The 12,192-nt window shown below is 38.1% G+C and overlaps 1 protein-coding gene across 1 annotated transcript in view; it reads left to right on the forward strand.

The window, feature by feature from the left end:
- The window catches only part of ipo11 (importin 11), a 144,207-nt gene extending 133,659 nt beyond the window's left edge, over positions 1–10,548 (forward strand). The window contains exon 30 of the mRNA XM_061729353.1: positions 9,420–10,548. Within this exon, the coding sequence (XP_061585337.1) occupies positions 9,420–9,584 (165 nt within the window). The 3' untranslated portion in view covers positions 9,585–10,548. The remainder of the gene's footprint in view (positions 1–9,419) is intronic.
- The last annotated feature ends 1,644 nt before the right edge of the window (positions 10,549–12,192 follow it).

The following is a 12,192-nucleotide window of genomic DNA, read 5'->3' on the forward strand; positions in this document are numbered from 1 at the left end:
GACAGAGAAAACTGTACGTTCTTATCGAAGGGCGTGGCCGTTACAGGTAGTAAAATTTTGGTGTCTCGCCATGAACATAAAAGTTGTTGTAACTTAAACATAATTGGTCAGAATTAACCCAAAATCAATACATGTAATCAGGCTTCCATTCTGAACAAGTGGATATGACAATCTTGGATTGAAATCCATAGCGCCACCTTTTGGTCAGGTATACATTTTTCATCAAATTATGTGCTGTCATTGCTGTTTCATTCATCCAATCACAATGAAATCGACACATATTATTGTCATAAGCGTCCTTATTAACTGTGTTGAGTATCGTGGTCATAACTTGAAGGGAACTGCCATTTTACGTCACTCTGAATTTTTTGGTAAAATAATAATTTAAAATCATAGGCTTGGTCTTAAGACAATAAAATGTCAGATTTAGATACATTTCGACATGACTAAAAAATCATACGCTGGTACATATCGCTTTTGAAGAACTTTGTAACTCTCTTTTTCCAAAAATTTATTCATATACAATTAAATCATATTTTTGTCATGCCATGTCCAATTAACTTCGTAAACTTCGTAAAAATATTGTTTACTGTGATGTGAAAATATATTTTTGTCATTAAGGTGCGTAAAACGCACGATTGGTAATGAATATTTATTTAAATCCATTGGATTTAAAGCAAGCTGGCTCTGTGTGCCGGCCGCAGCTCCTGCAGCGGAGCGGAGGCCGAGGGGGAGGGAGGAGGGGGGGAGCGGGGAGACGTTGTTGCGTGCGCACCGTATTGACGTTCCTCACACGACATAAATCCTCCAGTGTTTTCACACGAGTCCCAACCTAATCTGTAAGTATTTTTTTATTGTGTGCATAATTGTAGAGTCGTCTTAAGACATCTATGGTGAAATATTCCTGTGGAATAGTTTTCACCGATGTATTTCGGCGGCGCATGTCTGTAATGCAGCTCGCTTTTTACCATGTCTTTCATGTCTCTGTCTTCTACCGAGACAGAGACCACTTAAATAAAACCACACTGATTTTGAGTCAAACCCGTCTTTTTAAATTCAATTTTTATACAGAAAATAATTACAGTGCATGTATTACACCTTATTTCACAGCAGCTTTGCAATTTTATTATATTATTATCGGCTTTCAGCCGAGATCTGGTCGGCACCGCGCAGCGCCGCGGAGGAGGTGCATTCAGGGACCGGTCGGAATTCTAAAAAGCCGATTATCCTCCTGGTGCGTTCAGGGACAACTGGAATTTACTGTATTTGGCGAGAATTTACCGTTGCTTCATTTGCTTAAAAATTATTTAAAGGTGACCTATTATGGCATTTAATGTATATTTTAAACAGGCATTGAATGTCTTAAAAACAAGCTTTTGAAGGTTTTTTCTACATAAATGAGAAATTCAGCCTCTGGGCCATGTCTTTATTTTTACCGTTTCTAACCTTCTCTATGAGGGATTCTGAGGGGAGGGGGGGCTATGTTAATGAGGCTCTGTGCTGATTGGCTGCCTGAATGACGTGTAGCAGAGGAGCTTTAAGCCTGAATCACAATTGTGGGTCAATGATGTATAAGGCCTTTGAGAGGCCTATTTTTAAAATACTTAAAATAAAGATGTATTTGGCCATTTTCCAAACATTTGGAATGTAGTGTGCATATATGTGAAAACTTAAAACAAAGGTATTTTAGTGTTTTTAAACCTACATTAATAGGGCAACGACCTTAAAAAAGTCATTGGGGGCGACCGTTATTTATCTCAAAATTAATAGATTTCCTTAACAAAATGTATATTTTAATTATCAGTAATTAAATTAACTTTTCAAGAAAGATAGACTCATGTGTCCTTTCATTTTTGAAAACCATTTTGAAATACATTTTATCTATAATGGAAGTGTCACCCTCATAAAGCCATTTATGCATACTATACTAATGATTTATATTTGAACCAAAACTCATAGACATTAAATTTTGAATTTGCGTATTTCCTAAGTTCTATAGTAAACCATGGTTTGTTAAGGTTTTCAGAGCTTCCTTTATCGGTACACACCTGTATCATAGCACAACTTAAAGAAAAGTCTCCTGGCGCCATGGCCCAAACCCAACAGGAAGTCGGCCAGTTTGAATTAATCATGTAATTTTGGCGCAATTTATGCCATTCCTTCAGCCGCTTCTTCGCCAGAACCGTAACGTGCACCCAGGTGTGTTATACATCAAAATGTGCGTCTCCATCCTGCAATAACGTGCATAACTTTTCTCAGTCAAAAGCGTTACCGTGGCGATGATAGACGCCAAAAAGCGCGCCCCCAATTCATCTGATTGGTCCATACAGATAAAACTTCGTGCCTCAAGTCCCACAATACGCTTTGACGTACATGCACAAAAATCAGTACACACCTGTATCATGTCGCAAATTAAAGGAAAGTCTCTTGGCGCCATGGCCGAAACCGAACAGGAAGTCAGCCATTTTGAACATTTTGAATTCATCGTGTAATTTTGGCGCAATTTATGCCATTTCTTCGGTCATTAATTCAGCCCGAACCCTAACGTGCACCCAGGTGTGTTATACGTCAAAACGTGCGTCTCCATCCTCCGACACCACGCATTACTTTTCTCTGGCAAAAGCGTTACCGTGGCGACGCTAGACGGCAAAAAGCGCGCCCACCCTTCATCTGATTGGTTCAGACAGAAAAAACTTTGCGCCTCAAGCCCCATAATACGGTTTGACGTACATGAACGAAAATTGGTACACACCTGTATCATGTCGCAACTTAAAGAAAAGCCAGGCCTGTCGATACATTTGATATTTCATGGTTTGCATTAATGGGCGTTGCCTAACGGCTCAACAGCGCCCACTAGAATACCTTTCTCTCCCATAACTTTTGAAAGGTTTGACATAAAGAGTCGTGGGTGGTGTCATCGGACTCGGTATTGAGTCCTTGACCATAATTGGCGAAAATTAGCCCCGCCCCTTCTTCTGATTGGTTGTCCCTATTTCCTGCTATAACATTTGAATATTTTGACATAGACAGTCGTGGGTGGTGTCATCAGATTCTGTATGGAGTCCTTGAGCTTCATTGGCCTGAATTAGCCCCGCCCCTTCTTCTGATTGGTTGTCCCTTTTTTCTGCTATAACTTTTGAATGGTTTGACATAGGAAGTCGTGGGTGGTGTCATTTCTGATATGCTTATGGGGGGCGGTGGCCGTGAGTGCGAGGGCCCGTTCATCGCTGCTTGCAGCTTTAATTTATTTTCTTTCTCGCAATTCTGGCAGGTTTCATCTTTTCTTCCTATATATTTTTTTTATTCGAATATTTATTTTTTGGCACACCAGGCTGGTTCATATTCATACATATTGTTCTCTTGTGTTTTTTCTGTTTTGATATTAAGTTACTTATTTGTTGTCTTTAGTTCTTACAACCGATTCTGAGGCCAGTTTTCCTTTTCTTTGGGTTTTTTTGGCTCTTAGGATCATGCATAGTCCCACTTTTTGTGCCATTGAAACTGCTCTTCATCCTGTAATTTTGTTGCATCTTTAATTATTTTCATGTCCATATTTTCTAATTACACCCCAGGTATGTTCTAGACGAAGCACATTTTTGTCCTCACAGTAGTCCACTCTATATCATTGTCACCCACACAAATTACTGTGGAAAATTACTGTTAATACATGATAAAAGAGGGAACAAGATTACTGTCAAATTTATTCATTAACGCTTTTAACACTTTTTCCGACTGTTTCCTGACTGTTTACAAAGACATTAGATTGATGTTGGGCTCTTCATCTCTTCATTCAATGTCTGATTTGGTTTAAAAAAAACAAAAAAAACACTAACAGTTGTTGATTCCAGTAAATAAGGACTGTTGGATGGGAGTTTTTCATTGGTATATGCAGACGTGTCCAGGCTGTGTTGCACGTCGGTTGTCTTGTTAGTTTTGTTGGATCTGCCAGGATGGCACAAATTAAAAGTTTATCATTCTTACCGGCGCCTGGATAGGAATTCCTTTCGTAATTTTTACAACTTCCAGCATGAATATAGACTCTTGATTATCCAGGGTAATTGAAAATACCTGTGCTGCTGTGCATCGCCCAGAAGAATATGAATTAAAAGTTAAGCTACCGCAGCAGAGAATATAAAACTGTTAATGCATGGCAAAGATGTTTTGGGTTGCGCTAGTCTCTCTGTCTCAGAAGTGGTTCCAGTGAATCAAGCTGGTGGGACTTAGATCATGAAGGATCCTCCACGGTGCCATGTCTGTGCACTGCAGGATTTCAATGGATGACAGTCCTGCTTTTTAATTTATTCAGGCATGCTTTCAGTACTTTTTCCTCTGTGTTGGGTAGGATATAATGCAACATATACCATGCTGAATTTCATTCAAAATGGCAGAGAGATGGAGCACGCCGGCCAAAGAGATTACATGCTTAATTTTGGTGTCAAACTGGATCACTTTCATTAAAATGATGAAGTTGGGCATTGACCGTATTTTGATTTAGCCTCGGGGATTTTGCAACAGTCTATACAAACGATGGTGAACACATTTATTAAAGATATATTGTCGTTTTCATCAAGCTTACATCCACCTTGTGCTTTGGTGGATTTGGACAACTGGCATGGTGGCTCCTCAAACCTAGACAGCTGAAACATCAGCCTGCAAGAGCTTTACTCAGTATCATCAGTTTGTGCACTCATCCTACCTTGTATAGACAATCCAGGCGTGTGCTGATGATATAATGGTGTGAATAATGGACTGTTGGTGTAATTTAGTATACCCATAATCATTTTTTGATAAGTGTGTTGCGGACCATGTTCATACCCGTGGCCACAGTTTAGGATCTTTAAAAGGATACTTCTAACCAACTGTTTCACTGTGAAACTGCATAAGTTTGAAGTTTTGTTGGTTTAAGCCAACGGAAGTATTTGTGGATATGTTTGATTTGACTTCAGCTGCAGGAAATTCACTGAAACTTTGAAACTTAATATGTGTAAATATGACAGTTCTGACGAATGTTAATAACTGTAATGTAAATAACACATTTTATAAATGAAATACAATAAGAATCATAGCCCTTTATTTATTTATTTATTTATATATATATATATATATATATATATATATATATATATATATATATATATATATATATATATATATATATATATATACACACACATACAGTACAGACCAAAGGTTTGGACACACTTCCCCATTTGTTTGAATGAGCAGGTGTGTCCAAACTTTTTTGGTCTGTACTATATATATATATATATATATACATATACATATATATATATATATAGATCATGTATATATCATAACCTAGTACACTGAAACCTTTTGTAATATCACATATAGGAGGATTCATCATGTGTTATACTAGTATAATGTTCTTGAACATGACAACGGGAATCAAAGCAGATTACTGATTTTGTCCCAGTTCTGGAGGTTGTGGGGCCTGTCAGGCTGCAGAAATTAATGTCTTCCCTCCAAAACATGTGCTCTGAGCATCGATTTACACAACATAGTTTATAGCTTACACTGCAATACATCATACAGCCTCGCAACTCACTGCACAACACTCACGAGCGTGTGAGCACGCACCCTCTTCTTTTTGCAGTTAGACGTGAGGCTCCACTGGGTATGAGACAAAGTCTGGAAAAGTACAGATGGTTTCGTCATTAGCTCCATTTGACGGTTGCTTCATTGGTTTATTTTCCTTTTTGCATTGTCTGTTAAACGAGCAGCTGCAACAGCAGTGAAAATAAAAGAATGTGATGAATTTGTAGCTGAATTATAATTGTATCATAAAGATTATTATTTAGGTAGTTCAAAGAGCAGTAAAGGGGTTCTCTGTGGTGGGAGAGGTTTTAAATCTCTGGCGCGTAAAATGTAAAAATATAAAATGTATCCCACTGTTTATTTTAGAAAGAAGCTTTCGTATTTTGGGGATTTTTTTTAAATAAGACTTCATTCATTGGTGTCTCTGGCTTTCTGTGGTCCCTATCCTGTTGTTTCCTCGTCTCTCTCTCCTACCTGGTGCTGAATAATGAGGTAGAGCTATAAGAGCCAACTCTTTCTGAATGCTTATTGTCATCGGGCGCTTTCTTTACGATGCGCTGCTGCCTCTGGCTTTACTGTTGTGCGTCGGACTATTCGTTCTCTTTTCACGCTGCCTCCCCAGTGCCTCGGTTGAATTTCCCGTTCATGTTTCTTTTCTGCCAAGCAGTCACCACTTCTGCTTTTGCCAGATGCCTCCTTTGCACTTCTGCTCACGTCACCTCATTTTTACCAAAGATTTTCGCCGGACATAATCACAGATTGTGTTAATTGCTCTTTGAGAGAGAGAGGCCGCACTACTGAACGTTTTGTTTTAGGCGTGGTACCACATTTCCGGAATGTTTTGCAGTAGTGCTGGAGGTTGAATTTTGCCTTCTCGTATCAACCCAAGTCATTCTGCTGGTTTTCTTAATAAAACTGCCCCCTCCTCCCCCCTTTTGCCCTTTTTTCTTAAAGTCTCCTTCAGAAATGATCCTGTTTCACCAAGTAGATGTACTTATTCATGCCCCTGTTGCATATGTTCTTGCCTATGTGTAGCAGTGTCAGGAAGGTGGTGTCTGTTGCACCAAATTCCCCTTTGAGTCAGTATTAAACCAAAAAGTTGCTTATTAAGAAATGTTTTACGTACACGTAACTTGGAGCCATTTAACAGAAACAAAAGCATTCCCGTCTACTGAACATTGTGTAAAATCTGCTGTTAATATCACAAAGTGAAGGAACAACTCGCAAGGAGGCATGTTTTCATGAAATCTACGCGTGAAGGACTAATTCAGATGTTTTAATTCATTTTAATTTAGTTTCAACTATGACTTGTATGTTTACAGAACTTTGAGTGGTGTGGTGAATCCTTATTTATATAAACAATGCAGTTTTTAGTGGAAAGGGTAACAAGGGGGGGGGGGGGTCGGGTTGGGTTTTAAAGGAAAGGTCTTGAGCTGAAACACCCTTAGCTTTATTATTAGACGGCTATAAGAGACGATATCAAAACATTAAATCGTCACAACATGAATAAAAGTAGCTAGAGCGGAATATGTGTTTGCAGCAATAGCAATTAATAGTTTGTATGCATGTTGTATGTCATTATGTGTGTGTAAATGACAAAACACTTTCATACAAGTTTACACTCATCAGTTTCACACAAAAAATAATAATAAACTCTGTAACCGAAAAAGGAATAGGCTGAAGCCAAAGCTTATATTTGCCTACCCTGTACTTTCCAACAGAAAACCCAGATTATCTGAAATATGAAAAGAAACAAAAAGAGAAATTTCCCTTTAAATTGTTCTGCTTAACCAAATTATACTCCAATCATTTAGCATTGTAATCCTTAATTATTTTACTTTTCAATATTTTTTTAAAATTCAACAGAGATTTACACAGTTTCACTTCATCACTAAGTTGATTCCATAATTTGACTCCCAAAAATGAAACACATCTATATTTAACATTAGTCCTCACACGACATCTTTCAAAGACCCACAGCCTTCTTAAATTATAATTTGTTTAAAGAAATTTAAAGAAATGCTGAAAACAAGCAGGAAGGCTATTATTCTTAACTCGAAACAAACTTTCTAATGTTTTTAAATATACAATATCTATGAATTTTAATATGCATGACTCTACAAATAATGTATTAGTAGTGTCACGATAAGAAACTTTATTTATTATACTTACAGCTCTTTTCTGGAGTTTAACTATAGGGTCTATATAAGTTCTATACGTATTCCCCCAAACCTCCACACAATATGACATGTATGGCATGATAAGAGAGAAATACAGTATGTGCAGACATTTTTTATCCAACAGATCCCTTGTTTTGTAAATTATACCAATAGATTTAGACAATTTCTGCTTAATATAATCTATATGTGGCTTCCAACAAAGTTTATGATCTATAATTACTCCCAAAAATTTAGTTTCATATACTCTTTCAATTTCAACTCCACTTAGATTCAATTTAATTTCACAATTAGTTCCAGCACCACCGAACACCATAAATTTCGTTTTACTTTCATTTAATGATTTATTGGTATCAAACCATTCTTTTAACATGATCAAATCCCTCTCTGCTGTTTTCAACAATTCTTTAATGTCTGGTCCTGAACAAAATAAGTTTGTATCGTCTGCAAATGTAATACATTTCAACTTATTCAATGCTGTATAAATATCATTTAAATACAATATAAATAGCTTTGGTCCCAAAACAGACCCTTGTGGAACACCACACATAGATCTCATAATCCAGCTCCTCTCCCAAATTAGAGATGAACCCAGAGTTTTGGAAAACCTTGCATCGTGCTGTGCAGTTCAACATTGCTGGCTTCCATCTACAGCTTAAATTCTGTTGTTGAAATTAAAAGTGCATATAAATACCTTCATATGTGACAAGTATATGCCTCAATTCTTCTGATGATGATTGTTACAATATGCATGGTAGAAGATGGTTTTGCCATTAAGCCGCCAGTCTTCACTAGTTTTATCGCTCAATAATGACTAAGAACTAATTGCCGTGACAACCGTTGTTTCAAGTCATCTATTACAGACAAAACATTTCTGTTATAATATTCATGCTTCTCAGTGGGATACATGTTTTTTTTTCCTTCTTCGCTATCTTCATCACCTTCTTCTGCAGCAACGTTTGAGTTTCTTTGTGCTTGTGCAAGTAAGAGTGAGTACACTTGCAGAAATGTCAGGTTTACATAACATGATAAAGGAGAGTAAGTCGCAGAGAGATTTGGGTCTTTGAATTCAGCACTGGAACCTGCTTCCGTCAGGGGGGAGGATGGCGGTCGCACCGCGTCACATGGTAATCGTTAATCCGTGAGGAAGTCCCAGCAGGCTCACGAGAGACGGATATGAAATATGCATCCCATAGCTGGCCCATGACCGACTCATTAGCATGAGTGCAGTGTTTAATGTAAAACTGGGGCCGATTTTTTTGTTTCACTTCACGCACAGTTTTATCCGTGGCATCGTGCTCCCAATACTGGCAGTCCCGTTGTCGAGGCTCTCCACCTTATGCTCTTCTCTGTTTCCTATACGCTCCCGTGACCTCATGGGAGAATATGTATGGCTTTTTTCTCGCCCGAGTCATTTTTCTTTCTAGCATATGGGTGCTCACTCTCCCAAAGAAACGTGTTTATTTTCCATGAAAAAGTCTGATATTTATAAGGGCTGTCATGTTTTATTCCAGTACCACTGGAAATTTCTTTTTACAAAAATGATGTTTGAAGAAACAGTTCATGTCCGGTAGTATGTTCAAAGTAAATACAAGGACTTTGTAATTCTTTATCCTTCTTTCAGTGCTTTGACTATAAAATATTCAACCTTTTTTTTTTTGTGTTTTCCATTTTCCTCTGCAGCTGGCTCTGGAGGACCCGGTGCACAGCGTTTCTCTCCAGGAGTTCGTCTATGAAAAACTGAAGGCGCAGCAAGCCCTGATGGGCGATCAGGGCTTTGGTGTCTTGATGGAAACGGTTGACAGGGAGCTCGTCAGGCAGCTCCAGGAGTTCCTCCAAGGCCTCTGAAAGACTTCAGTCCTTCATTAACTGACACAAACATGTTTGCCTAACGCCACCCTCTCCCGCCATTTACTACAGTAAGATGAGAAGCGATCTGCCCGAGAAGCAATCTGCCCGATGTTCCCGATCTCTACTCATGCTATGCCTTATCTATATCATACCTGGCCTCGTCAGCAGCCCTTAGCTATCACCCTTTGTTCCTCTCTTACGGTTTCCCCCAAATCTTTTTTTTTTAATGAAGATGGCGTTTCTGTGGGTTCTTGAAAGAATGTTAACACCCACATGAAAGCAACACCACACTAGAGCTTCAACGCATCTTTTCTAGTCTCTTCACTTTCTATGGTTTTGATGGGAAATGGGTGGAAAAATTCAAGGATTGGTGTGAATATTGGGACAGTCGTGGAGTTCGAGAGAATTACCTGCAGGAGCCGCGGACTATTTTCTACGGAAAAAAATAAAATCATACAGATTGTAGCAGAAACGTGGACAAACCAAACCCGAAGGACCTAAAGCAGTGTTTACAGAATATATTCTTAAAAAAAGAAATGTAATTTTGTATGTATGTAAAGTATGGATGATGATCCGCATGATGATATTTTGATTTTACTTTGTTTTTACTTAGTTTTCTTTCAGTTCTCTCCTTTTTTGTTGATTTGTCATAATAGAGGTCAGGTTGAAGTAACTACTGAGTGTGTTTGTCTTTCTACTTAAGTTTAGCTGGAGGGGTTTTGTTTTGTTTTTCCTTTTTCTTGCCTCAAAATGCAAGATTTTTAAATGGCAAAGAGTGCTGAACCACAATTTTGTGTATATACATATATATATATATATACTGCTGCTAATGATGACGATGTGTCGGAGCACTTTAACAACTTAACACTTTCACATTTCTTTTTCATCTTCTCGCATTAGTAAACTTCAGCTCACGTCATGGGCTTTGGAGCAGAACAACAGGACTGAAATTCCATAAAGACCCCGACACACGGACCTGATGCAACTGTTAGGAGGTGTCGTTCAATGAATTCTGACCCACGTGGCCGTTCAGGAATCACGCAGCCTCCAGAGAGGAGGGCGGTGTGTATCCGTCTAACAGCGTGACCCCCCTCTACCCCCAGATTTGGCTTGTATTTGTAAAATGTAATTAACAAGAGAACCAATTACTGTTGTAGATTTTTCTCTGAACAATTTATTATTTGGGCTTTAAGCAAAAAAAAAAAAAATGTAAGACAAAAAACTGCTTCTCTTATTTCAGTTGAATTTAGACATGTATACAAGTGGAATGTGAACCTGTTTCATCCAAATATATGGTCTAAAATCTGTTTTGTTGTCATTTGAACCTTGTGAAGAAAGGAAAAAAAAAACAGTTTGTGTGTAAACTGAAAATTGTGAGCTTGTGCCCTGCCGTTATAATTTCTCCTGATGGGACTGATGGAACAATAAGGTTCTCGTGCTCTTGTTACAGCCGGTTTACGAGCCTCCGTGGAAAAGGGAGTGTCCTGAAATGAGCTCCTTAGACACTGTCATAAAGATGAGTAGCAGTCAGAATTAAAGCCTTATGATTTCAGCCTTACTTATCCTTGACAAACAAATGATCTTTGTACTAACATGTTCACTTCTTTTTTTAGTTTAGCAGTATAAGATTTCTTGTATTGTGTTAATAATGGCGATTTTGAAATTTTGAACACCACACACAGTAGAGCGATGTACTTGGGTTATACATTTGGTTATGTTTTGATGGAAAATAATCATTGTTGCTTTTTTTTCTGAAGCGGTCAATAAAAAGAAACCAAAAAAAAACAAACAAAAATGCAGTAATCAGCCAGAATAACAGCCTCTGCATTTCCATTTCTCTGTTGTATTTGTTTTATGTGGCGACCGGGTCATATATTTCTGAATTTCCTGCCGTCTTCTATATTTCTTTTTTGTGAAATGTCATCCCGTGATGTGTAGTAATACACCATCAAACACTGATGGCTGAGAAGTGGAGGCACCTCAGTACACTGAACGAGAAGTATGATGGTGAGTTCAGCATACTTGATGAACAAGCTGTGATCCGGATGGGAGAGTCCTGGTAAAATGAAGGATACGTGGTTCGATAATGAGGCAATAACCATAGAGAGGTAATTGTACTGATGGGAAAATGGCATAGGAAAAACAAAATAAAGAAGAAAATGAATAACAATTTATGCAGAAGCAAGGCGAGGTTTACACCCATGCAAGAGGCTCATTTAAGGCTGGAAATGTCAATGGTGAGGAGAAAAAAAAAGGTTTATTTGGCATGCATAATGTATAGAGCCTTGCAGATGAAATCATGTTTGCAGTTATCCTGTTTTGTTGCATCACAGTTTGTGTATTTAATGGGTATGTTACTGCACTTCATGTAACAGACCTAAATAAAATGGTAAAAACTGGCAGAGTTAGATGGAATATATATCAGAAATATATACACCACCGTTTGCTTTAAAAACCCTAAATTTCCACAGATTCTTGCCTGAAGCCAAGATTAACTCTGCCATCACTGTCTCCAAAACCCAGATGAAGAATCAGCTTCACTTTTCTGGTGTGTACCGATTTTCGTGCATGTACGTCAAACCGTATTGTGGGGCTTGAGGCACAA

This window comes from Cololabis saira, chromosome 9, assembly GCF_033807715.1.
Source record: "Cololabis saira isolate AMF1-May2022 chromosome 9, fColSai1.1, whole genome shotgun sequence".
NCBI lineage: Eukaryota > Metazoa > Chordata > Actinopteri > Beloniformes > Belonidae > Cololabis > Cololabis saira.